The following is a 27,457-nucleotide window of genomic DNA, read 5'->3' as shown; positions in this document are numbered from 1 at the left end:
AGCAAAAAATATGCAATAAAATTAAAGGGAGGGAAGAAATAGACGTACATACATATTTACATGATGTAATAAACAGTCAGCACAACAAAATAACATCAACTTTCACACATTAAAAACAAACAAGATGAGGCCAAACATTGGGAGACTCATCTCATCTCAAACATCGTAAGATCAAGCAGTAAATGTAGTAAAATATTAAACAGGGGTCAATCAGGTGTGATGGAAGATTTTCTGTTTCTTGCAAATAAAAAAAATCTTTTTATTCCCCAATCAATACATTTTCTTTCTCGAGGGGTATGCAGCTATATATTCCGACATTTTACAGATCAGACACCTAATCGATTAATCAAGAAAAGTAACCAATAGATTACTTGAAGTATGAAAATAATTGTTAATTCTTCAGTGAGGCTTAGTGCAAATATTGTTCATTCTCGTGTTCGTCTGACCTTGAAAGCTAAGTGTATTTTGCAAACAAATAAACTGCACTGCGGTCTAGTCCCTGCAAGACATTTGAGGCATAATAGGCTTCTCCGATAATAACAGATGTCTTTTTGTCACAGGGATGATGCGTTTGATTAGCCATTTCCATTTTCTTCCTTTCTGACTCGAAGCTGCTCATTGAGGAAAAAAGGAAAATGTGTGGCAATAACAAACACATCCTTGTTTTCTTCACTTGTAGGGATTTAGATTTAAATTAAGTTCCTTGAACCTTGACCTCACCTTCAAGCCCAAGTCTTTCTATTTGGTTCTCACAAAGATTTCAGACCCTGCACCATAATTGGGCCCCTGGGTTTGGAAGCCCACAAACAAATTTAAAAAAAACAATCATCTACACACTGAAATGTGAGGCTTTATGTTGTGGGATCCAGCATTAAGCCATCAGACCCCACATGGAGAGCGAAGCTTCAGGGTTTGGGACCCCACAAAAAAAAAATAAATAAATAAAATCCACACACATTCTCCACCAAAACGAAAAGCCATTTAGTCTTTTAACTCACATGTATTTGCAAAGTTATTTGAATTAATTTAGACAACACACACACACACACACACACAAACTGACCCTGGAGAATAGATAAAGCGGGCTCTAGGGACAGACGACTGTTCCTTGAATAAACAACCACTCCTTTGTTTGCTGCTTCCCACTCAGTCCTCATCCCTTCCCTACAGTTGCAGCAAACCCCTCCACTATTGTGCACACACACACACACACAAACCCACAGCAGAATAATTTAGTGTCATGGCTCATAACTAATCATCTAAACAGTGCTTCTCTTCTGAATTTGGAGGGCACCAGACCCCCCCCACAAGAGATGAATCCGGGGTCCTCTCATTTTCACACATTAGCTCACCTGGATTAACATCAGGAAATACATTGGCAGACAGTCGTTCCTTTGCCGTAAGCGTTTTCCAATCCTTGGACTGAGTGTCGTGTCCCTTTCTGCTGACTGCTCAGGAGCTGCACTGGTAGGATGCCAGAGGTTTTTGGCTGCGTGTGGGTGGACAGAGTGGATATACTTTGGATATACAGTATGTCTAGGGAGGAAAAATAGGGCTGCAGAAATGGGACTTTCTGACAGTTCCCTCGATCCATAGCAGCTGTATTAGATTATAGGCTATGTTTTCTAAAAGCTGGATTCGTCATGGAGATCTGACTATGGAGGTGTCAGATAAAGCAGACTGATTTTTTTTTTTTTTTTTTTTGGGCGACATAAGGAAGCAGATTCTTATTTAGATGTAATGGCATAAGCAGATGGAGGGACGTTTAGAAACGGGGAGGGAGAAGGGTTTTTTTTTTCTCTTCAGTCCTGTAAGAAAAGTGCTCCTGCAAGAGAACTGAAGTCAGTCGGGAGATGTTCGTATGAAAATGCAAGAGGGTGACTCTTGGCAGACTTTAAGAGAGGCAGATTTCAGCCACTGGTAGGGTTCCAGGTGGCGTGGCTAGCTCGCCTCATTAGAGAATATTATCCAGCATGCCTCGTTCCCTCCGACCCCCAACCCCCCAGCCCTGACTGCTGGAAGGGACGTTTACCCTGGAAATGAGAGGGGAGAGAGACAGGAAGGGGAGAGGAGGATGACATTAATAGCCAGCAGCTTCACAAAATCAAATGTCTTCTTTTTTTTTTTTTATGTCTCTCTTCAGCACCTGCTGATTGATGGGCAGCTCCCAGTGTAATTACCTTGAACAAACCTCTAGGAAATGGATTGTTTAACGTGAAAAGGTCGTAATGCAGAGGAAATAGAGGTACTCTGCAGGTTTGTGTGCACGTCCAGTCGCACAGCTCTTACTGTACAAGGACAGGGAGTCAGCAGGGGAGAGATGTTTGTGAATTTGGTTTTCGGACATGAAAGAGAATGAGGATTCAAACAAGCATGGGAAAAAGGATCAGACAGAGGTGCAGCCATGTGGGGGTGAACCCAGCCGCGGGTTTCTATTGTTGATCTTCTTCAAGAGAACCCTTGTGCGCTCTAAATCTCTCCTTGAAGTTTCTGCTCTCCTTCTTTCCGTCATTGAATGGACAGCATGTTGGCAAGTGGTGCATTCTGTATCTCAGTAACACTGTTTAATGTGCATCATTTATTGCCTGAGTATATTGTTTCTTTTCAAACAAACTGCAGCTGAGGATTTAATGTCTGCAGCTTTCTACAAACCGCAGAATCGTCCAAGGTTGATATCCAGCAAACGTTGCATATTACATTTCTAATATATGCATATTAGTTGACTTTCACCTTGAGAGATGGGGGGATGGTGGTGGAGTTATTACTGCCAACAGGGCTGCTGATGGGCCGGCCACATTTCAAATATTTTTAAGGACACCTGAAGTTATTTCTGGCCATTTCTGTGGTGACCAAAACTTGCTGTGTTTCACTGGAAGTCGTCCCATCTCCATCTGTAAACGTTGCAACCAACGCAGTTATTTTAAGCCGACCATACCTCGGTCCTCCTCTGACAAATGCAAGAGAAACTAATTGATTTGCAGTTGATTTATTTTCTTGAATAGTTATTTAACCTGTAAAATATTAAATGACAAGCGAAGGCCAAGGTGACGTGTTTTAAACTGGGGTTTTTGGGGGTTTTTTTGCTCAACCAAAAACTCAAAGATAGTGAGTTTAATTTTCTAAAAGAAAACCCTGATAGTCACATATGAGAAGCTGCTTAAATTATGACGCCAGTGTTTAATTGAGCAGGGTTGAAATGTGTTTCTGTTGATCTGCTAATTAAGTAATGGATTAATCATTCTGGCTTTCTCAAGCACTTTACCGCCAGAGTCATCCGTGCCCATTTGTACAACTGAAGAAAGCTCCCCTTCGTGAGCCTATCTCTCCTTTTTCTAATCCATCCCAGGTTGGTCTCTAAATTACCATTCGTCTGGTTTACTGGTGGAATAAATTAAACCTCAGTAATGGTCTCATAGAACTATTCAGTGTCCAATCGTGTTCTCATTATTCAGCGTGTGCTACTCTCCAGTGTTTTCATTGAAAATGAAGTATCAATCCATTGTGCGGTTATAATACCTACACCCACAGCGCTTAGGTATTCAGAAGGGTCTCTCTCTGTTGAACTAAATTTAAATAAATCTGAAGATATTTTCAGGCCCACTATTGTTTGTGCCTGAACCCACTGCCTTGGCTCTCGTAGCTTAGACACACACTATATACTTATTTCTAACCGTTCACTTTTCCCTTTGCCACAATAGATTATAGGCAGCAGTGAAAGTATTCAGATCATTTCCTTTAAGAAGTACTCCACTGCTGGAAAGATGGCCCTTGAGTAAATCTGGGCTGTCTCTGCAGTAGAGAGACCCAAATGGTTTTTTTTTTTAAATTGGTGCTACATGACTGAGGAAGTCAGAGAAAATATGAAGTAGACAATCACCAGGATTGTGGTTCATATTTGATCAGCACTGGCTTGTTTGTTCTGTGTTTTTATGCCTCTTTTTAACCTTTATTCTCACAGTACAGAAAACAATATGACAGAAACTCCCTGGTTACTGTGATCTTTCCCTATTGCAGCTAAAACAATATGCTAAAATACGTCTCTGGAAGCATTTTAGAAATGGGATTGGCAGTGTAGTAACATAATCTTCATAGTTTATCAGAGCTGTCTATTTAAGACAGTCTGAAGAGGGTTCAGTGAGAGCCAGCTAAACTCTTTGTGTCCGTGGATGTGCACTTACAAAACGTACAAACTGCCAGATTATTTCGGTAGATTTTTGCCAGCAAAATAGTGGAGGGCTCTGATATTTTTCATTGGCGTATATGTTAATGTTTGTGATACCAAGCTGGTTGAAATGCAGCTGTTTAAGTTTAATTAGAAAGAAGGTTTCTGGCAGCAAGAGTCCTGTAAGTAAGTAAACGTAATTTTCTTGATTTAATTGTTGTTGTTTTTTTGTCTGTAAAATATCATAAAATGCTGAAAGTTGCTGGTGTCAGGTGATATGGATTTCCAGTCCAAAGGTGTTCAGATTACCGTCACATATGATTAAGCAAAGCAGGGAATGACGAGCAGGATCTGGGCAATTCTGACTTTGAAAAAAGTACTGATTGATTAAACTGGTGCAGCTCTACTGAAAAGTAATGAGTCCCAGACCATACCAACTATTGCTGTCAAGTTAAATTAATGCAGTTAAAAGGTAATATGATGCATCAGACATGCAGTGGAGTAGAAGTATTAAACAGACGGCAAAAGGAACTTGACATATCACTGACAAAAAAGTAAAACAAAGCTTGCCGTTGATTTTTACTGCTCACGTTCTGAACTTAGATCTGTTTTATTAAATGATTACATCAAATATTCAGATAGTTCACCGCTTTCAACATAGTTACACGTCACTGAGTGGATTTCTGGCCAGATGCTTCGATGTCCCAACAGCCTTTAGAGTCAACAGTGTAGGATGGCTGCTGCTTCACCTCTCGCTGTGTTTGATGTCAAACAGGTACTGAGGGACAGTGGTTCTTTGTTGTTGCAGCGTTCTTTTGAAGCCCTCGGATTTGTTGTAGTATCAGCTGAAACAACCGTGATGTAGGAGCCCCGATGACCCCCTCACCCACTCAGCCCCGCAGCGTTACAGATTAGTTGTTGCTGAATGGAGCCGCCCGACTGCTTCTCCTTTCTATATTTATGAAAGTGCGAACCCAACGCTCAGTGGCAGCACCTGCTTATTAACCTCATTCTACCTTCACATGATCAGCCACAAATGTAATTCAGGATTGATTTCAAAACCTTATTGATCTCCTGTAATGCCACTTTTGGACCACTGCCTGGCTTTTTTTTTTTTTGATACCGTGGCATTTTCACTGTGATGGTTTATACCGCCGAGAAAAAAATAAAATGGACTGGGACAGGCAACAAATGACCGGGGTCAGCTTCAAACCTAAAACATTGCCATTACATCAAATGCACCTTTATTGAGCTAAACTCCCAGGTGAGAGCTATATAGTAATTTTCCCTCTGAAGTACCTGGATTCCAAGGCCAAAAGAAAACATCCCTCCCCTCCACATGACACGAGTTAAGATTGCACCAGCAGTTTAAATGACTAAACCCATAAGCGGCAGTATTATTCACATCTGAAGTCCTTGGCTGTGCTAGAATATGCAAAAAACATTTACATCCTGTGCCTTTACATACACGCTTTTCCTTGACAGAAAACATTATGAGAATTCATTAGAGACAAGGACTCCTTTAGATAAGAAAGGAAGCATTGAAGGAAGCACCTTTTGTCCGGGTCATTTTGACTCAGTTGGAAACCTCCTTTGTCCAAACACGACCATTCGACCACAACCCTGCTGCCATTACTTTTCCTCTCCTACAGGTTGAGCAGGAGTGACCTGACTGCACTGCTCCCTCTTGTGGAGAATCTGCTCTCTGTTAGATCTGAAGGTGCAAGTTCAGGAGTAACTTACAGGATAACACTTTAAAATCTGAACAAATTATTTATTTGACATGTATTGACACCTGATATATTTACTTGCCATCACTTTAACGTTTGTGTCTAATGTCAAGTTTAAGACATGAAACAGCCAGTAACATTAGCTCCCCCTTAAGTTAAGAAGTTATCCCAATCTCTCAAAATTAATCTACAGAAAGAAATCTACTTTATACCTGCTGAGGAGAAAGAAGCATGACCATGTATGCATTTAGAAATAACCTTTAGGTTGCAATTGCTCACGAAGCTTTTGCAGCTGAACACACTATGTTTCCTCAAGATATGGCAATGGCGCCATCTCATTTGCTTTTTTCCCACCATTTTTATATTGTTATATAGTCATATGAGAGGTTTTATGACTGATTGTACTAAAAGACATCCATAACTTTAAGCAATGTTATCCTCTTAAAGCTGCAGCTGTGAGAGGCAGCAATGACAGAGAAAGTGGGTTTTTATTTTCTGCCACAATCCAAAACTGCCAGTTTAATGTTTCTGATGAATTTTTGAACAGCACAGAAAAAAATTTAAAATCTGGAACATGAGAGCAAATCCATCGCATAACTGCACAAATACGTACGTTAGATGAAGCCTGTCAGTATGATGTCCACGTTCGTCAGCGTCTACTTGCATCATACGTTGTAATGAGAAGCACTGAAGGCGGGAGGAAATAATAGTATGTAGTAGAGATGAAACATGTCTTCAGGCTTCATTGTCGGAACTGGATATGAGAACGAGAACTCTGGTGGAGCTGGGAATCCTTGGGAATAAGTAAATAAACCCCTTTATTAGACACGGCTCTGCTGCATGCTTGCTGCAGGTCTCGGGCTCTTAATGGACGATGATAAATACATTGGCGTGCGCACACACACACACACACACACACACACACACACACACACACACACACACACACCCTCCAGAGGGAACATGAGCAGCACTGCAACAAAATTGGACCAGCCATGCCCTGATGTAACCAGATCGTTTCCTTCATATGAGCTGAAATCTAGTTTGCCTTCCATCAGTGTAACAACATATGAACTCATTAGGCGTGTTTTCTAATTTTGCCACCGGAACAAAAGAGCCCTGGCCTGACAGAAAGTGAAATATATTTTCCAGTAATATTATTTCCAAGATATTTCTCCCAGTGTTTTCCTCCGCGGCGCCACCTCCCACAGCACCGAGTTTAAGTCTCGGCGTGTATGTTTTGCTTCCTCGGTCTTTTTATCCGATGCAAAAGTGTTTGGCATTCAGGTTGGTTATTGCAGCAGCCTCCCCATCTTCCATCCACACTTTCTTATCTTCCCTCCCGCTATCCGTCTTCTTTTCCGTCACCTTAACGCGCGGGAGGAGCAATCAATCGCCTGGCAACTAGGGTCCTTCTTATCACCTGTTTCTCTCAGTCTGACACCTGGTTAGAGACCGATGGTGAGGTCATCAATTGACGTATAGTTTCCATCCATTTCCCTTTAACTTCGTCCACCTGGCTCGTGTGTTTTCTTTTATCTATGCGGCTTCTGTTTTCTCTTTCCTCATTTTTGTCCTTCAGCCAGTTTTATCAGACCAGCGTCTTTATTACACCCTCTCTGGCTCCAGGGACCTATTCTGAGTCTTCTGTAATGTGCATATTTCTTTATTCTCCTTCACTGAGTGTCATCCGATTCATCCATTTTCTTCCTTACAGCAGATTTAGAGGGAAGCATTTACAAGAAAATGTAGTATCCATTTCCAGTAAATGGCGTATAGTGTAGAACTGCAAATATTATTTATCCTTCAGTGGATGTATTGCTGTCGAAGATTAAATTAGTCAGGATTGTAACGGAACCCACATAATGTCCGCTGCTGTTATTCTCTGTTAGAGGGTGATGTCGCTATGAACTGTAAGTGAAACATTAATAAACATAATGTTATTTTATCATGCTTATTTCCCCCATCACAGAGCACTGTTGGACCTCTTATAACCTCTGACTGTGATTATTTACAGCAGTAACAAGTAGGTTGCTATAGATTAACTTGGCACTGCTGCTGCTGTAGCTAACGTGCTAATTGGTAACACATCGCTGATAAGTTGTTGAGGAGTTGTTGCTCTTGTCAGCTTAAGAGGCAGAGAGCTTGTGATGGACTGAACAGCGAGAGGATGGTGACGACGCCACTGTCATGAAAGGTAACATCATGAAACTAGGATGGCACTCAGTTTAGAGCGCATACCTCTGCCAAGGCCCCAACAGTCCCCTTTACCAACATAGAGACCAGCTACCTCAATATGCCTGAGAATTTAACAAAGAAACGTCAAAAAACACACTCTTGCACGTTGACGAATATATTCAGGGTCGAAACTCATTTTCCATCCAAGATTAGCAGGAATCTGTTCAGTTATTTTTGTATATACGGCTGAGAAACTGAACAACCACATGATTTCACGTCTCTGTAGTTCAAATCAGCTGCCAGCTGTCGACCAGAAAGTGGATGTTGTCGTTGCTCTGCATCGCAGTGATTCGTGGCCTGCTTGGTCAGCAGTAAGCTCATCAAAGAGAATGACACAGCTGTAAGAAAGGCTACAGATAATACTTCAACAAGGTCATTTGGGAAATACATAAAAAAGATTCTTGTGGTTGACATAGAAACTGAATGTTCAACTCTAACCAGCAGGTCGCAGAGTAGCCGCAGTTTTATGAATAAAAACAGAGTTATGCAATGAAAATCTATTACCAAATTAAAGACTAACGCACAATACAATTTGGTTATTATGAAAGTGTTGAACAGCATTTCACTGTTCTGTGCACATTGAAAATCGAGGTTAGAAAAGCTACAGAAACCTGATTAAATACTCTCCCTCGCCTCTTGACACCTGACAACTATTTAATCGTGACGCCAGTCGGTGCCACAGCTCTGCTACATATGAAGCTTCTAAAATAAAACTTTCCTGGAAGGTTTTATGGAGCTTGTAGTGGTTGGAGGGTTTCTAAGACGCAGTCCAGATCAACACCTCTGCGAAATGCAACCTCGATAATTAACACCTCCAACAGTGTCAATCTAAATCATGGACATCACGGTAAAAGCAGACTATATGGCTGATTCTCCTCATTATGTTGCTTCTTCACTGATGCATTTTAATGATACTTATTTTATCAACTGGGTGTTGCAGGCAGAAAAAACACCTTCTGTAATGTTTAGCCGGTGTGTCAGTTTTATTTTGTTACACGTCTCATATATTACAGCATGTGTATAATCACTAGCGAAGGATTTGTTTAAGCAAGCGTCGCTCCCGCTTGCACATACACAGGTGCATAAACATCACACACCCTGCGGCATAATTGTCAACTCCAAATCCTCTGCAGGTGATGTTGAGGCACATACTGGAGGGCAGCTTCATTTCCATTTCAAAAAGCTCCATACTGGGACGCATAGCGCACATAAAAGCACACGTGTTTGCTGCGGATGCCAGCGCTGCGGTGTAAATCGATACTGTAAATAAAGCTTTTCCCTCAGGTTGGTTTTGAACCCAACTCTTTACATTATCCATAGGGTTATCGTTCAAACAGCGGGAGTGACCGAGAGAGTGGCTCACTAAAAACTTCTTAAAATATGCATGTTGTTTACGAGATGATTTATTCATGAATGGATGTGTATTCCATTATGTGTAGGCCGCTTGTGTGTCACTCTCGTGTGTCACTCTCGTTGATGGAAGAATCACTCTGGGAATAGGTGCACAACATGGAACTGGGCTGCAGTGAAACCCGACCAAAGGTTATCTGGTTGAAAACAAGTCCGTGTTTAAACGTTGCTGTGTAGGAGTTGCTTCTTTTCCATGAATCTCATTCTTATTTCTCTTCTGCCTCCAGATTTTGATCCAAACCTCGGCATGATGGCTGGAATTACCCCCCTGAATCCAATGATGCCTGGCCTCAGTATGGTGCCCGCCCCCCTCTCCCAGGATGTGCCACTTGTTAAGGAGATCATCCACTGCAAGAGCTGCACCCTGTTTCCTCCCAACCCCAGTAAGTCATAATATCATGCTGATTATGTACTGTGAGCCCACGCACTGTAGACAAACCACAAATCATCCCGGGGTCTGAGTAACTTGTTGTTTCAAAAGCTTTAAACCACATCTGAGAACCTTCCCTCAGCAGATGGAGTCGCTCAGTTGTCACGAAAAGGATTTATTTGCTCTCAGGTCTGTCGGTTCTCAAGTTATCTCGAGTATGTATTTCACCGATAAGTGATTTTTATTTTTTTTTTTTCACTATTTCCTAAAGTGACATTTTTGAATTTTGCTTGTTTTCAGCATTCAATCCTCAGATATCCACTGTACTATAACAATAAACAATTATTTTCCGTGTTGATTAGCCTGTGGATTATTTTTCCAATTAATCAATCCGTTGTTTGGTCTATAAAATGTCAGAAAATGGTGAAAAAAGACGATCGTCATGTCCAAAGCCTGAAATGACGTCCTCAGATGTCTTGTTTTGTCCACAACCCAAAGATATTCAGATATTCAGAAGAGTAAAGAAACAAAAACATGCTTTGGTTTGACTCCTCGAACCAAAACTGTTGCCAATTAATTGTTAACAACTTATCAACAATCAATTGATAATCGCAGATCTAACATACTATCATAGAAGTCTTAGAAAACCATCTGCTAACGTTTTAGCTTTAAATGAATCATTCCTTCATTTTGAATATTAAAAGTTTACTTCCATTTTCTTTTGATCGACAAACATATAAACAAATTTCAGTTATTACCTGCATTAACTGGGAAGTAATGTTGTTGATCTTTTGAATCCTTTAAGTAATTGTTTTACAGCTTATCCCAGAAGTTCTGCTTCATTTTCAATGAATGCAAGAAAAAAATTGATACGTAGTACAAGTGTGGTAATGGCTGAAGTCATACATATTTATTTAGATTTTACATCTCTGTGAACAGTCACGATTTTTTTTTAATGTCCGACTAAAGAATCTTTATATACATTTTGTTCTGACTTGGTTTTCCATTATGAGACATCAGTCAACAGTGCCTGAGTAAAGAGTTGATCATCTGTGTTGTTCCTTTTCTGTTTTCTTTTTACTTCTTCTTCCAGCCCAACCATTAACGTGATCACCATGTGCCGTATCCAAATTCACACAACAAACATTCCCAGTCGCTTTATGTAATCCGACTAGAGACGCGCTGCACACGCGGTTGTTTACGTTTTCTCTCGTCTGCCATCCAATTATCTGGAGTTAGAACAGAGGTAGCGGGCGCTTCGCTTGATCCCACCTTCGCTTTTCAGATTTCCTGCTACGGGGGAAAAAAAAAAAAAAAAAAAAAAAGTTTCTGCCTGGGAACTTTATTCAAACAAGTCTAACAAGTCATCTTCAAGGTGAACTAAAACAAAAAGCCTCCTCGCTGCCATCGCAGCCTGGGAGTTTACGATCCTATCACAAAACAAACCCCACACTCTTGTAGTCTCTTAGGTAAATAGCGTTCTTTCACCTGTTGTTTATCTGCTGTGTGTATTATGGCTCACAGTAAACTATCACAGCGTGGTGCTCTGGGAAAGAGCTGATTAAACGTGTAACAGGGGGAAGTGAACTAGGTGCTCAGTGCACATATAAATCCCAGAGGCTGTGTGAGATCAGCTCGTTCAGCATTTACAGAACAACATTAAAGCCCGTCACAATTACTCTACAATTAAAATGCAACTTTTCTCTGTGTTTGTTTGTAGCCCGGATGCATAAACAGCCTAATGTACTGTTGTCTAAGAATATGTGTGCCCCAAAATCTGAAGTTGTTTTAACCTGACTCACACATGGACACAACACTTCATTGTGGACTCTTGTCGTTATCACACTTACCTTTCTGCTCTCCTTTGTACTTGGTCCCAGTTACTCTTCAGTCGCCTTTTTTGATCCCCATCTCTGCCTAAGATCTTCTCGCCTGTCACCTATTTCAGTCCCCCCAGAAAGAAGTTAATCTCTTAGCCAAGTATTGTGAATAGGCAGACATCTCAAGGAAAGCTGCCTGGCCTTGATTTTTCTCATGAAAGTCAAGTAACTCCGAAAGATTCAGCTCTACATTGTACACTTAAGCTACTAAACCCTGGGAGTCGTGTTGTTGGGGCCAGCAGCTCCTGGTACCGTGTCTAAAGACAAATTGGTCCCAGGCGAGGGGCCGACTTAAAGCAAATCAAAGACTTATACAGATGGGTGTATCTTGCAAGATTGTGGATTGTATCACAATCAGTCTGTTCGTGATTAAATAGACTTCTTGATTCTTATTGGGCGATGACCACCAGCATGTGCTGTCCTGTGGTGGTTTGCAGCTTAATGTGTCAAAAAAAAAAAAAAATGTCGATGAGGGCTGCAACCAAATGAGATGAAGATGGAGAATGAGATCCAGATACTCAGTGGTCAGAGCTGATAATATGACCGATGAGTTACAACTACTGCAATTCCATTCCTTATTGTTTCTGGCTACCAAAAAACAAGATGGGCAAGAACCATAATGCCTTTTAATGCCACTTGGCTGCCATATTGGCATCTCCCTCAGACGGTCATGTTGGGCTAACAAGACCAGGCCCCTATCTAAATTAATTTAAAGTAGAGATTCATAACTTCTTGAACTTTCAGTGCTTACTGAGACATAAAAACACAACCTGAAATAAGGTTTATTTACTACATCCTGCCAGAGCGCTTGAACAAATATGAGTTTCATGTCTAATGTTTAGGTGACCCCACCTTTCTTGGTAAACCCGTGCATCTGTGAATCTGACTGGCACAACTCAATTTTCTGATATGTTTACTGGTTTGTGGCTGCAAATAAGTAGATGATTGGTTTCTGTGGGGAAGAGGGGAGGATGCCTGTCATACAAACACCATCTCTGGCATTACAGACTTTTCTATTCAGCATGTCGTAAGTGGTTTGTTTCCTCTCGTTAAATTGTCTCTTCCTAACTCAGGTGGTTGACATCACAGCAGGTATACACATCCAGACAGGTGAATTGATGTGTGAGCTGAGCCTCAAGGCAAAATGTCCGACTTTTCCAGTTGGTATACAGTGGAAATTGAGGTTGTAATCACCCAGAATTGGTTTGCCTTCCTGATGTCTGGGCTCATCCTCCGGTACAGGTTCAGGAGCTCAGACTATCAGAAGTCTGGAACTCGGATCCGGAGTAGAACTGCCGGTATTTGGCACTGAAGGGAGGCACGTGCAGCTTGAAGGAGACACTGGGTCTGACCCAATAAATGCTGAATGGATTATATATTCCACCCAGACTGAAAGTGCCTCCGGATCCCCCTCAAGGCACTGAAGGACATGGCTGGAGAGAAGGACATCTGGGATGTGTCGGGAACCCTCTGCAGTCAGGCAGTGGACAGTTGGTAGATGGATGGAATACCTTATTGTGTATTTTCCACCCAGGAGAACAACACTTACACAATCTCTGAAAAAAAAGAAACAGGCACATGTCACCAATTTCTGTCTGGAATTTCTGGAAATAAGCTGTTTGACAAGTTACTTGTTCAAAAAAAAAAAAAAAAAAATCTGCCAAGCCCATCGTATCAAAAAAAAGTAAAAAAACGTGTTTTAAAATAAGCGTTATTGTGGAGGCGAGTTATAACAGCTGTCTGACTGAAGCTGTGTCTGCTCCCCGTCAGATAAGGCTGAGGGGGGGAACAGTGATGATGGAGGCGAATCATTATTTCATGCTGCATGTTGTAAAGAAGATCTGTTGTTGTGAGGATGAATTATTATCATTAAGAGATTAAGAACTTGTGACGTGAAAGAAATGTTCATGCCATGATGAGTAACGCTCAGAGATCCGTTTGCAGAAGTATTGCTGTGAACCTGCAGATGTGTTCAGGATGCAGATGGTTTGACACAGTGTGAGAAAAGCAAAAGGGAATCGAGCATTGATGCATTCAGACTTGTTGCAGATCTAAAGGTTTGTCCATGGTGTCCATCACAAGTACTCATTACCCTCTAAGTTGCACACACTCGAGCAGCATCCCCTCTCACTGACCTGTAACTGAGCAACAGCAGACTGTCACCTGACCTTTACCGTCAGCGTGCGTCCTCATCAGGCTCTTTTCTTCTCGTCGCGACCCTCCACATTCAGCCTTAACACATATTTCACCTTCTCCTCCTCGCCGCTCGCCCACTTCATCTGAAATGGTGGCGGTGCCTTTTTTTTCTCTTTCTAAATGGTTTCAGAAACTCTGCGCTCAACCTTTGGACCCGTGGACTCTCTCTGACAATCAAATTTAAAATCAAACTGTTATTTCGTCTGTCTCTTGCTCTTTCGAACTTCCGAAGGCAGTCGGGGAGAAATATTTCATATTAAGGAGAGATGAAATGTGTCCTTTTGAGCTCTAGTAGTGTGTGGAGGGTTTTATATATTCACAGATATACACACTCGGCTCAAATGAAGACAGATGTTACAGGACGTTACGATCAGTTTGTTTCGATAATAAAGATGTCTGTAGGGCTGCCCTTGAGTAAAATACATTGTTTTCATCTCAATCATCAGTTAATTATCTTTTTTTTTTAAATTGAAAAATCTTTATTCTCTCAGTATTATCGCTTCTCAGTAAACCAGTGCGGTCATGCCGAGGGTCAACATGTGAATCTTTGTGATGCCATGAGTGTTTGTTCAGTCTTTCCAGTAACAAGTTCTAACTTTTAAAAGTAGTTTTTTAACTGAAAAAATTCCAGTAACAGACGAGGCAGAACCGGCGGCGTGTTTACAGACAATGTTGTCTGTTTCTCTGTTTGATGAATCCTCATGCGAGCAGCTCCACGCCTGCTGTTTGTTCATGTGTGACGTGAATGAACTAAATACGTTTACCGGCTTGTGTAAATGCACTTTATCTTCCGAGTAACAGTCCTGCGAGAGTTGAAGCCTCCTCCCCGTGGCAGCCCCTCAGGCCATAAAAAGGTGTTTAGCCAGTCGAAGTGATGGATGGTGATGACCTGTTGTTAGTGTAGCAGACCAGTGGGTGGCCACGCAGGCAGCAGGCCTGTGGGACGGAGCTGGACTGAGAATCAGCCGTGTGTTTGCTTTACAGAAGCTTCTGTATTTATCCAAAATAACATGTCCGAATGAAAACACATCAACCGGCTTATTAGTCAGCCAGTGAGTCGTAATGGCTCCAGATACTGAAAATCAATAACCAAGTGTCCAGAAAAATGGAAATTCTTGCCCATTATAAATCAATCTAATACACCAGTGTGCAGTTTTCAGCAGCACGCCTAAATGAAAAGTATTTCTGACACGCTGTAGGTAATACTTACTAATAAAAGCAAAAAAAATGACAGTTATAAAAACTAAAAAGTAATGACATCTGGAGGAGCTGCCATCTGCTGCATGTTCATGCACCATGCACAATATTTTCAATTATCTTAGAATATAAAGTAGTTTCAAACACTTCAAATACATTGTCTTCATAACCTGTTAATAATGTGGTTTCTCCGTCGTCCTCTCAGAGAAACTTTCTGTATTTTAAGACTGCCTGCCTTGAAGTGTCCATCTCACAATTACTCCACGGGGCGCACAAATCCAGTTGGAATTTGGACGAAAAATTTGATTTTTGTCTGGCAGCGGCACTCACACGTTATGATTTCTGCAGTGAATCCTGCCAAAGCTGCTTCCTCTCACTGTCTTTTCTCTGCCGCAGGTTCACCTTGCTTTTTTTTTTTTTTATTTGCATGATTAATACAATCACCAGGACTGTCATATATATTGTATGATATCATGTATTTATTCAATCAGCATGTGAGTAGTTCATCAGCATGTTGTGCACATTTGCATAAAAGTGTCCTAATGTGCTGAACAGTAGGGTTCAGTAGCGCAGCAGGTAGCAGAGAAGGTAGCATATTTATCTGCAAAAACAGTTGTTGGCACCAAACAAATGATCCAACTGCAGCCAAAATATCCCAAAGTTTGCTCTACAAAACAAATTTTATTTAATTTGCAAGATGACATATTGTGTTCCTGCTGCACTGCACCTGTTCTCCTCTCTCTGTCCGCGCTGCTCTCCCCATCATCACCATCACCACCGTCAGCTACTTATGGACCAAAAAGGTCAGTTAATTTGGAAGTCTTTGTTGCTCCTGCCAACAAAGATTTTTCTTGCTACCGCAAGCTTTTTCGGCACCTCCTCCACTTCATCTTCCCATCTCAACTCAAAACTGGTTTGATCTGCCAACTATGGAGGTCAAGCACTGAAACTTCAGTCAATGTTTTTGCTTTACCGGTCACATTCAAAGGAAAGCAGAGGCAGAGGGAAGGGTGAGCAGTGGTGGCTGGTGTCTGTCTGAGAAGTTAAAAGAGAGAGACCATGCTGGCTCGGACTCAGAGACTGAAAGTTTTTTTTGCAACTCTTCAGAGTACTTCATGAGAGTACAAGGAGTTCCGACAGCAGGGGGATTATGAGCTGATAAATCTTTTTAGCCAGGAGAAGACTCTGACTTTGGATCGTTGTGTTTTCACTGCTGACACCCCATAAATATTTTTCTTTTTGTAGAATACGTATTCCAGTAGGACGGTTGTTTTATTTACGCTCACACTGTTAGGAGGCGTCCTTAATAGGGGCCCTAACGACAGCTGGCTCGACCGAATGTGAAGCAGCGATAGCAAGTCAATTCTTATGTCCTCTCAAATTGCAGTGCTGCTTACTTAGTCGTGTAGCAGTCCAGCCATCCTGCTGGAAAAACAAGTTGTTTGTGCTGTGTTTTATTCTTTCTTCACCACCAAGATCTTGAGCTGAAATCGAAGGTTGGAGTGAAAAAGAATAAGATGTAAATTTAGATTTTATCTAACAGTTAAAAGTGTCAGAGTCTGCACCCACAGAAGCTCATCTCTCCCACAGAAAACACTGCTCCTGAAACGCCTCGCCCATGTCGTCCCCTGCCTTTAACTCTGTGACTTTGTGACATCACACTACGTCACAGAGTCACACATTTGCATAATTTGTTCCTCGCTTCTGCTTTGTCACGTAAGCACAGCTGCCCTGTTGTTGTCTGTGGTGCTGGGTCAGGCCTGTGCGAGCTGACCAATCAGAGGAGATTTGGTAATCAGTAAGAGGGGCCTTAAAGAGACAGGAGCTAAAACAGAGCATTGCAGACAGAGGGGCAATAAAGTGCAGCATACTGAGAAAATGTATGCGTTATTTGAGCATTAAAACTTGTAACTCTATTCTAACAGTAACCCAAAATGAAATGATGAACCCGAAAATTAGCATAATATGTCTCCTGTAAACAAGGAGGATTTGGTTCCTGAGTTAGTTCTTCTTTTCTCCTTTCGAACAGACTTTAGCTGAGAGTTGGCAGAGGGTGTTGAGGGTTTTCAAATGTTTGTTTTGGCTAATAGGAGGATAAAGAAGGGAACCAGAAGGCAAAAATCTGTTGCACAACTGTTGGTTATACAGAACAGACCTCTCCGCTGATTACCAGTGGTTTTGCTGCGGGAAGGTTTTTCAGTTTGACAGGCTTGAAATCTGTTTGATTACACGTAAATTAGAGCCCAGGATGTCTGAATTACTCCACTCGGTGCCGATCAACCAGGCCCCTTATGATGCACCTCAGGTATCCAACCAAGTTCAGACCCAGTTCATTCCAGAGTATCGATATCTTCAGGGGCGGGAGCATCAGTAACTCTGATTGCACGGCCTTTCTAGCAGACATCCGGAAATATAGCGTTCTCGGCGTTCCACTGATTAGCTGGTGCTCTCCTCATAGACCCAGCTAATCACATTCATCATGGATGAGAAGCTTGATCTATTGGAGATTAGATCAGTCAACACTCATCTGTGTTGAATAAGTGATTTCTGCAGTGCAGGGGACCTTCCACATGAGAGGATTCGCAATCACTCAGTGGCCAAAAAGGATTTCATTTTCATGCATGGAATGGTTTGATATTAACATTTATCTAACAAAAAATGATCTGAGCATATTGCTCCAAGTTATCATTATTCATGCATTAAGCTTTATCCTTTTTTTTTAGGTCATAAGTGCTATGTTTTAAATATGACTAAATGTTCAAATGTTTGATGTTTGTGTGACCGACCTGGCCCTTATTCCTCTCAGTGTGGATGTGGAGTGTGACCTCAGATCAGTCGTGGGATTTATTTGTCATTTATGCCGTATGGATGTAATGTATTTGCTTTTGTTTTCCTTGGTTATTATGAGGGGATTTGATGCTTTGTCATGGCAGGCTCCTCCTGCGCCTGTTGCATATAATAAGGCTCAGTTTGTGTTTGTGTGGCGTTCACTTCCATCATATCCTCGTCTGTATTTTTAACTTGTATGCATGTTTTGATATATTGATCCACCTGGTAGGCAGATTATTGACTGGCTTTTGTTACCTGTTGAACCTCTCGGAGTAAATTCCGATGTGGAATGTAGGTATTATTTTGGATTGACGCTACAAGTGAGCAGCTGCTTCTCGTCTCTCCCCGTTTAGATTTTGTTATTTGGATTGTCTTTTATTGAGTATACAATGAGGCATACACAGTACTTTTTCGGTGAAAACAAACGAGAGGAAATCAAACCTGCTCCTCTGGTCTGCCAACATGATCTCAAGCAGCGATGAAATCAAAACGCCACGTTCTTGCCATTGGATATGTTGTTCTCAGCGTGTCAAAGAGCATAATTCATACTCAACATCAACAGGCTTCGGCGTTCAGGGACAACTGAATCATTTCTTGAGTTGTTTGTACAACCTCAACGTAAATGCAACCACAAGGATTTTCATCATTCAGTTCTTCCCTGTCTTGGTTGGTTCACACACACACACACACACACACACACACACACACATATATAACGGTACGTTCTCTCTCCTGTCCCGCTGCTTCCGAACAGACCTTCCCCCTCCCGCCACAAGAGACCGCCCTCCAGGTTGTAAGACGGTGTTTGTCGGCGGTCTGCCAGAGAACGCCACCGAGCAGCTCATCATGGAGGTCTTCGGGCAGTGTGGCGACATCACGGCCATACGCAAGAGCAAGAAGAACTTCTGCCATATCAGATTCGCAGAGGAGTTCACTGTGGACAAAGCTCTCTTCCTGTCCGGTGAGCTGTATTCACTCTTACTAACTGTCTGAGTGCTTCTTGGTCTAATATTGTATTGACGAGCAAGAATACAGAGAGTCCAAATTCACTTTCCTTATAATCACTCATTGACATGGAAACAAAGGGTGCTAAACATGCATTTTTACACTAAAAAAGGAAATTAATGAATGTTTAACTTTAGCCAACTTTCTAAGACGGCCCCAAAAAAACTGAGCAGTTTTATAAAGGAGTCTGGGGAGGTCCTCTCTTCTCTCACCTCTTCATCTCCTTGCTGAGTTTGGCTGCTCTGACGTCGAGTACGTTGGTGTTCAAGGTTTGACGTCTTCTGCTAAACGTCTGGTTCCTTGATTCAAAAGTTGGTAGAAGCTTGTGTACGTTTTAAAAATGTCAAGGTTTATTTTAATTAGACATTTCTAATCTAACTCCCCCTCAACTCTAAAGTATGATGTTGTCTCTCTGCTCCTTGAAAATCTGTTGGGTTTTTTTTTTTTGAGAGGCCGGCTTATTAGAAAGGATTTGTGACATTGATACTGAACTTAAAACAAGTGTGACCTGGGAACTTGAAGCCTTTGATACACAGAGAAAGGACTTTTTAGTAAAGTACGAGACGTCTCCTGTGAAGTGGTTAAACTTGAGAAAATGACACATATTTGCAGAAGCGTAGATCCAGGATTTTTTAATGAGGGATAGTGAGTTTTGAGAAGAAGTATTTTAATAAGATAATATAACTTTTTCTTTTTTTAGTAAAAACCACATCAGAAAGAGATTATTAGTCAAAGTACAGTGTTAAAACTTGTCCGGAGGGGATCTTTAAAATTGTATTACGTGCGCTGCTAACTGTGAATGAAAGCTAAAGATTCCACTGTTGAGACAAATTATCTCGCAGCGTGCAGCTTAAATGAATCACTGTTGGATTCTGGGTAAAATTGTGAAACACATCACTAAAGCTCTGCCCTCTTCTCCATAGCAACGTACGCCGAGGCTCATGGGTATTGTATTATTTAGAGCCGTCCAACATTCCAAACTTGCTGATTTCACAGAAGGGGTAAATTATTTAAGCGTGTGGCCATACCGCAAAACCTAAGTGATCAATAAATGATTCAGGATCATCCCTTTTTAACATGTGAAGAACATCATTAAAGGAACCTTTTAAAATAGCTGAGCAGAGGAAGGAAATACATGAGAACCAGCAGCTTCTGCCTCTTAGTAACTCTATCGGTTGAGTTGATACGCTCACAATGTTTTGAGAATGAAGAGAATTAGACTTGACTACGGAAGGTGTAATGATGATGATAGTCCAAGAGTTTAGCCCCTCGTAGTTTCAGCGGGAAGATGGAGAGTTACCAACGCTTCAGAAGCTGAAACAGATTTCATTCAAACTCAATAGATGTAAAAATAAATCTCCAATTAACAGACAAAGATATGAAAACACCCCGTGTCTCCGGCCCGACAGCCAGACTTTTCCTTCATCAGGATATCTTACGAGACAATCGGAGAGACCATCTTAAACGGGTTGGTAGACCCACCTGGACCAATAAAGTCCCGATACTGACTCAAAACTCTGTGAATCAGACAGCACACACGTGTAGGCTGAAACTAATATAGTCATAACAAGGTAAATATAATTATGCAAGGTTAACAACGTCGTCTAGAGCCATGAATCAGAAACAAAATGCAGCCTTAGAAGATTTTCTTATTCTGATTCTGTGTGCCGTGTCTTCTTCCACACACATGCTGATCCACAGCTATGCAAAGGTTTTGTTCTGTGAGCCGTTTTAAAGTAGTAAAAAAGCAACTCTATTAACCGGCAGATGTTGGGTTTTTTTTTTTTCTTTTAACTCATCTTGAATTTTCACAGCAGCTTCTGGAACCCAAAGTCTTAAATCTCTATCTGCTCCTGCTGCTTTAAAAACCCATTTAACCTAGCAACCAATTCAGCATTATTCCCAGCATTATTAAGTGTGTGTTCATGCATTTCCAAGTGTGTGTGTGTGTGTGTGTGTGTGTGTGTGTGTGTGTGTGTGTGTGTGTGAATTAGTTTGAATGACAGATCCCTGTGATTTCATCTGCCGCTATTCTTACCGTGAGATGTGGGAGCTGAGGCCCATATATTAGCCAGATGACAGAGCTGTGTAGTTTTCCCATAAATAATAACCCCCCCACACACACACACTCACACACACACAAAAAAACACACACACATACACATACACACCCTATGCAAACACAGTACCCAGCAAATGACACACACTCCAGCAGCCCCGGCACCCTGAGACCTCCTCGTATGAAATATTGAAGTAGTGTGAGATTTGGAGCCTGAAGCAGAGAGAGCGGACTGAATTAGAAACCCACGAACTCGCCCTCTTTCTTTCTTTCTTTCTTTCTTTCTTTTTCCTGTTTGCGCTGCCATGTACAGTCCTACCCACCGCCCACCCCCCCTTCTCTCATGATGAGTGTGTTGGGCCTGACAGTGAATCGCACCGGGGATCATTACTGTGTCCAGCTACACACACACACACACACACATATATATATAAATATATATATAAACACTCTTTCTGAGCATTTCAACCAATTAAATGAGAAAATGGGCATGATTTCACTTCAGCTCCGCAACCAGCCATTAGTGAAAATTGAGTAAGGAGGAGAGCGTGATGATAAGAGGGGAGTAGTGAGGTAATGAGGGATATTGTGGTCTTTCAGTGCCACTAGAGGAGTAATTGGCCTCCAGTCTCTCTCGTGTATTGACAAAACGATGCAGGCCTTCTGAACTCAGCAGAACCGTAGAATTATAATATATATATCCTGAGATGACGAGGTCCAAACAAGCAAAAACAAAAAGTCATGAAGGTTTAAAGAGAGAGGTAATAGAGAGCTTTCTCAGTGGTTTGTTATCTGTTAAGTCTTAAGTCTGTGGAAGGTGACTGGCCCAGAAAGAAACCCTGCAACACGAGCGCAGAGTGAAGCTCATGTTCGTTGCTCTCCTGCTTCTTCTCTCCTTGTGTTGACTCAAATTCAGGCCTCCAGGCATGTTTTTCATTTGCATTAAAAAGAGTATTTATGTATTCGTCTAGCAGATGTAACACCGGAGCGATTTTCATATAGTGCATTTACGAAATCACAGAGAAATTAGCAGCGTTCGATAAAAGTGTGACCACCAGATCACAGGAGGAAGTGTGAAGTCGGCAGCTGTCAGGAATGAGAGGCGTTCAGGCTTCATCGGTCTGAAACCGACGAGGGACCTTTTGTCACATGTCATCCTCTTTTCTCTCCCTCCTTTGTTTCTTGTTGCTCTCTACTGTCAAATATCTAATGACAAGGCTAAAAGGCTGCGGCCATCTTTCCTGTGAGACCAAGGTATCAAGCAAAAACGTAGAAATATAAAACAAAATTCAATTTAGTCAAAACATGTTTGCTAAATTTCCAGGGCCTGTTTAGTTTTTTATTGATGGATGTCAGGCAAGTATAACGTGTTGATGTGTGACTGACTGCAGACAGGAGGGGAAGAGGGATGTTAGATTGTCCACCAGTTAATCGATCATGGATGACGTCCTCTCAGACGGATTCTTTTTTATTTTTTTTTTGTGCAAAAAATGGTTGCCAAAGTAAATTATACGTGTGGGAAACACGGACAGTCTGGGTTTAACCAACAACTGGGCACCGGCAGGCACCATGTTTGGAAATAATTAAAATGATGAGGTGATAATGACTCTACAGGAAACCTAGGTGTGATGAGGTATCCTGTGTTTTAGTCTACCTTGTGACGTTGACGTGCACGGGCATCCTAACTTCACCCCCACGTCCAAACATGGTCAGTTTCTGGCTCTAAAAACAGCACAGTGGTGACAGCCGTAATGCCAAAGTCTTCACGATTCATCCTCTGGGGACCAGGAATGTCAAACTCTGATTGCAATTCATCCAATAGTTGTTCAGATATTTTAGTCTGGACCAAAGATGTGGACAGACGACATGTTCAGTTGATGGACAGCACACTATGAAAATGACATCAAACTGTCAAGTCGACGGATGACTTAATTTTACTGGGCGAGCTCGTTGATGGCCTCCAGTCACATCTACCTTTTCCCTTCTTCACTTCCTCCTATCTGCCAATTTCCTTCTTGTCTTACAATGCTTACATCTTTTGTCTCCTTTAGGTTATCGTGTCCGTTTAGGCTCCAGTACAGACAAGAAAGACACGGGCCGTCTCCACGTGGACTTCGCCCAGGCCCGAGACGATCTCTACGAGTGGGAGTGTCGGCAGCGCATGTTGGCCAGGGAGGAGAGGCACCGGCGCAAGATGGAGGAGGATCGCCTGCGGCCGCCGTCCCCACCTCCAATCGTCCACTACTCAGAGCACGAGTGCAGTCAGCTGGGAGACAAGATCAAAGGTTGGTCGACTTCAAATGCATTCAATAATATATGCATGTTACACGATACTGCATAAGAAGCAGAGCTCGGTAAAGAAGCAAAATCTCGTTGTTTATGAGCAAACTCGAGTAAAAATGGATCCACTCACGGCACTTCGTTCTAACAGGAGGATTAAGGTATGATTTTGTGCTTGTGGTTGGCATCCAGTGCAAGTCAAAGGGTTACAGGGAAGGTCCTGAGCTGCAGCTGGTGAAACTGACAAAGCAGTTTCTCTGATGTCCTAACAAATTCAGGGAATTTGTTTTCAAAGGACGTTACACAGAGGCTGTTAAACACGGTAGATCGGTTTACTCTCCCCCTCAGCACATGCTCCTCTCTCTTATCTTGTCCCTTTTCTCCTCTCCCTTCCCCTCTGCACTCGTATTTCTTCTCGGCTCATCCTTTTCCATTTTCTCCTTTCACCCCCCCCGCCCCCCCTTTATGTCGAGTTTCTGGCTGAATAAACTTGTTCCTCTAATGAGCAATGACACTTCCAGGTTTCAGTCACACTCGCACGATAACAAAATGGCTGTGACTTTTCTGCCACTCTGCCATCTGCACGAGTCTCTCACAGCCCTGCCTCCGCTGGCCCCGCTGTAAAGAACTCGCTGCTGTTGTATCCACAGATTTGTTTCTGATCACTTTTGGCTGTTGGTGGGAAAACACACATCACAGTTATTTGCTGCAGATTTAGGTTTACTCTCTCCTGAATCTTCTACCCAGAGGGAGAAAGGGGGAGGTTTAGCTGTTTTCAGGGTCAAAGTTTTGTCCTTTTGATGACTAGAAACCACTAAAAAGGTTTCAACCTTCACTCCGTTTCCTGCAGGTGTTGTTAAAGAGGATGACAGCCACTCCTTACATTTCAGTTTTGTTCTCTTGTCATTGTTCTCTTCACTTAACCGTGGCGTTATTTTAATCATTCCAGCGTTACCTCACATAAACCCGGATTTTATTTTGTTGACTTTTCCCTCAACATATTAAAAGTTGCTTGCTTGCCTTTATTTGTCTTTATACTACAGTCTTGTCTCACACGGATTATGATAATCATGTTCACTTTTACAAGGCTTTGTAATCTTTTTTGGCCTCGCAAGCATTAGTGTCGCGGGACTGTGCATGAATAATTTATCTTTGCTTTTCCGACTGTTCCTTTTCTCCGTGTTCGCACCTCTTGGCCAGACGACGGCAAGTTTCCCGAAGCGGTGCGCGTGCTCTTGACCTGGCTTGAACGAGGCGAAGTCAACCGCAGGAACGCCAACAACTTCTACTCCATGATCCAGTCCTCCAACGGCCACATCCGCCGGCTGACGGGCGAGAAGAGCCAGCACGAGAAGGAGATGGAGGAGGCCAAAGACAAGTTCAAGACCGCTCTGTCTGGTATAGTGGGTCAATGTGAGTCCTGTGTTCTCAGTCACACACACTACAGACAGAAATACATGTATCAAGCCCAAAGATCAATTCAGGATCACTCACACACACTGAAGGGGAGAGGGTAACTCAGTGAAAGTTCACTAGAATACATGATACTCCTTGTTTTGAAGTCGAAGTACAGGCGGAGGATAAGAATGCGTGCACTCCGTGATTGGCTGGATCAGTGTAAGTGTCCTTAACGTAAGCATACTGTAGATTGTAGAGGTCAACAGCCAGTTATTCACAAATGAGGGCAAAATCCCAGTCAAGACTTTATGAGCCTGAAATGCTGCAAATAAGTAAGTATGATAATGTCCACAGCCCCTCACTGACTCTCACATGGTGCACAGAGCATGTGTGCGCGGTATTAATTAAATTAAGGAGCCGCACATTGTGGACGCAAAGGTTCTTGATTTTAAAAGCATCGTAAAAGCCACTTTGTTTCATGCTAGTTTGTGTTTGGGAGGATGTGAAAGGTAAGTTTTGATTTCTTTCCTAACCACCGAGAGGCATTCAGTGTCCTTGCTCCTTCAGATAAATAAATATTTTACACACAAACAAGGGAAAATAACACCGGCACCGGTGACTTGACTGGAATATTATTCGAGCTGCCTTCAGATGAAAGTAGTAAGTAGCCCAACACATTCACTGCATGAATACAAACATATAGAGTAGATGCATGCTTGGCTCGTTACAACTGATGAAAGGCCAAAGGCAAAGTCTGCTCCCCTGCCCTCCTCTGACAGCTTCGCCTGAGCAGCTGCTGGTTTACACTAACGCCTGCGGCACTTTGTCTCCACTTATCCCTCCACACGCATGTTAACTAGAATGTAAACATCCTTGAAAACGAGGTAAAGTTTCCAGTTTTTGTTTCATTTATTGTGCATCGAGTGGAGGATACATATTGAACACGTAGAAGATTTATGTGGCCGTGTTTGTAGGCTATAAACCACATAAACGGAAGCGGAGTTGCTGTCCTTGTGTTAGCCGCCCTCCATCATTTCAGCCAATGCAAACACATTCCTATTCATGACTTTGCCTTCCTCCTGGTGCATTGCTGGCCATATTAATGATAACGCAGAGACCGGACTCCTGTGCGATGTTTTTTACAAGTTTCACTTGGGAACAACTCCCCACCCGTACCAAGTAAATGCAGCCTCCTGATTTGTTTCGTTGCCGTCCACATAGGTCTGTCTCTGATGGAATATGTCGCCTTAAAGGTCAGTTCACCTGAATCAGAAGGAAAAAAGAGTATTACTTAGTCCCTAGAGGGTTCAAACCATGCAGATGGCTTTCGTTTTATGTGCCCTGGCTCTGAGATATTGGCTTCTCAATCTTCGGCTGCTACACTAATACAATAAAGCCGCAGAGAATTTCATTTGTGGCGCTCAAAGCGTTGAAAAAAATAATGCATTTCAAAGACTCAGAAGCATTTCGCCTTTCCAGAAACAATGTCCCTCTTCCTAAAGATAATCCACAGACCTCGCTGTGAAGAGTCTCCATTTGAACTTCTTTCCTACCATATTGTAAAGAAGTGGAATACAGAAATGTTGTCACACACACACACACACACACACACACACACACACAAAAAGTCTCTACCCTTTCCTCTCTTCTCTGACTTCACCATCGATCTGCTCCATCAAATTACAGGGTGCTGGGAAGATGCTATTGATCCCTGTACTGTTCTCTCTCTCTCTCTCTCTTGCTGCTCTGCAAACACACACACACACACACACACACACACACACACACACACACACACACACAGCCGGCAGTCATATTGACCCCCAGTCTCCCCTCCTCCGTGTACATTAGGACCTCTGGGATACACAGACCACCCGCACACTCCGCCATGACCACCCACATGACAACAGATAGAGATGACTATATCACCACACTGCAGCAGAGACGGAGTCTGACACAGAAGACTCAGTCAGACTCAGACCAGCCGTCATCGCCACATCACATGTGGACTTGTAGAAGACCCAGGAGTTAAAGGTCTGGTCCGAATGAGAGTAATTGGAGTCCCATTGTTCAGTTTCTGCGCCGTCATTTTCGCAGCTACTGAAATGTTAACTGCAGAGGTGTGACAGTTTCAGCCTTTCCTGTTTTATAAGAGGACAGAAATCTGAATAGGGAGAAAGGGAATCAGGGACACTGAGCTACTTTAACAAAGTGTCCTTGCACGAGATTCCTTACAGCCGACTGCTGTGGTGGAGCTGCACAGTGGTCAGCAGTGGCACACTTAAAGTAAGTTATTTTTGGCAGCTGCCAGTTGCTTAGCAAAATTTCCCTTGTTAAAAAAATATGACACAAGACAAAGAGTCTGCAGCGATGCCAGCAGCTCTGTGAGCCTGCACAGACGATCTCTGTCAGCACGCTGATGTTCAGCAGATATGTTTGCCAAGTTCACACTCTTAGTTTAGCATGTTAGCGTGCTCATATTTGCAATAAAGAACAGAGTGCAGAAATTAATTGTGCAAACATTTGGTCATCCAACAAATTATTTGACAAATTAGATCATGGCTGTGGATTAAAATTCAGGAGATGAGTTGTTACTAGTGAGAGGCACATGAATATCTATCAGATTTGAAGGAAATCCATTTTAGGATTCAGCAACAAAGGTGTGTCTTCTCAGAGTTGCCTTCAGGCAGAAGTTGCAACCTA

The 27,457-nt window shown here is 42.3% G+C and overlaps 1 protein-coding gene across 8 annotated transcripts in view; it reads left to right on the top strand.

Annotated features, from left to right (window-relative positions):
* The window catches only part of enox2 (ecto-NOX disulfide-thiol exchanger 2), a 186,065-nt gene that overhangs the window by 131,915 nt on the left and 26,693 nt on the right, over positions 1–27,457 (top strand). For all 8 annotated transcript variants that reach the window (XM_037078225.1, XM_037078223.1, XM_037078219.1 and 5 more), the window contains 4 exons: positions 9,768–9,923; positions 18,767–18,973; positions 23,128–23,361; positions 24,557–24,769. In XM_037078225.1, coding sequence (XP_036934120.1) covers positions 9,768–9,923; positions 18,767–18,973; positions 23,128–23,361; positions 24,557–24,769 — 810 coding nt within the window. The remainder of the gene's footprint in view (positions 1–9,767; positions 9,924–18,766; positions 18,974–23,127; positions 23,362–24,556; positions 24,770–27,457) is intronic.

Source organism: Acanthopagrus latus, chromosome 18 (assembly GCF_904848185.1).
Source record: "Acanthopagrus latus isolate v.2019 chromosome 18, fAcaLat1.1, whole genome shotgun sequence".
Taxonomy (NCBI): domain Eukaryota; kingdom Metazoa; phylum Chordata; class Actinopteri; order Spariformes; family Sparidae; genus Acanthopagrus; species Acanthopagrus latus.
The sequence above is the reverse complement of the archived record's forward strand: the minus strand, read 5'-3'. Positions and strand labels throughout refer to the sequence as shown.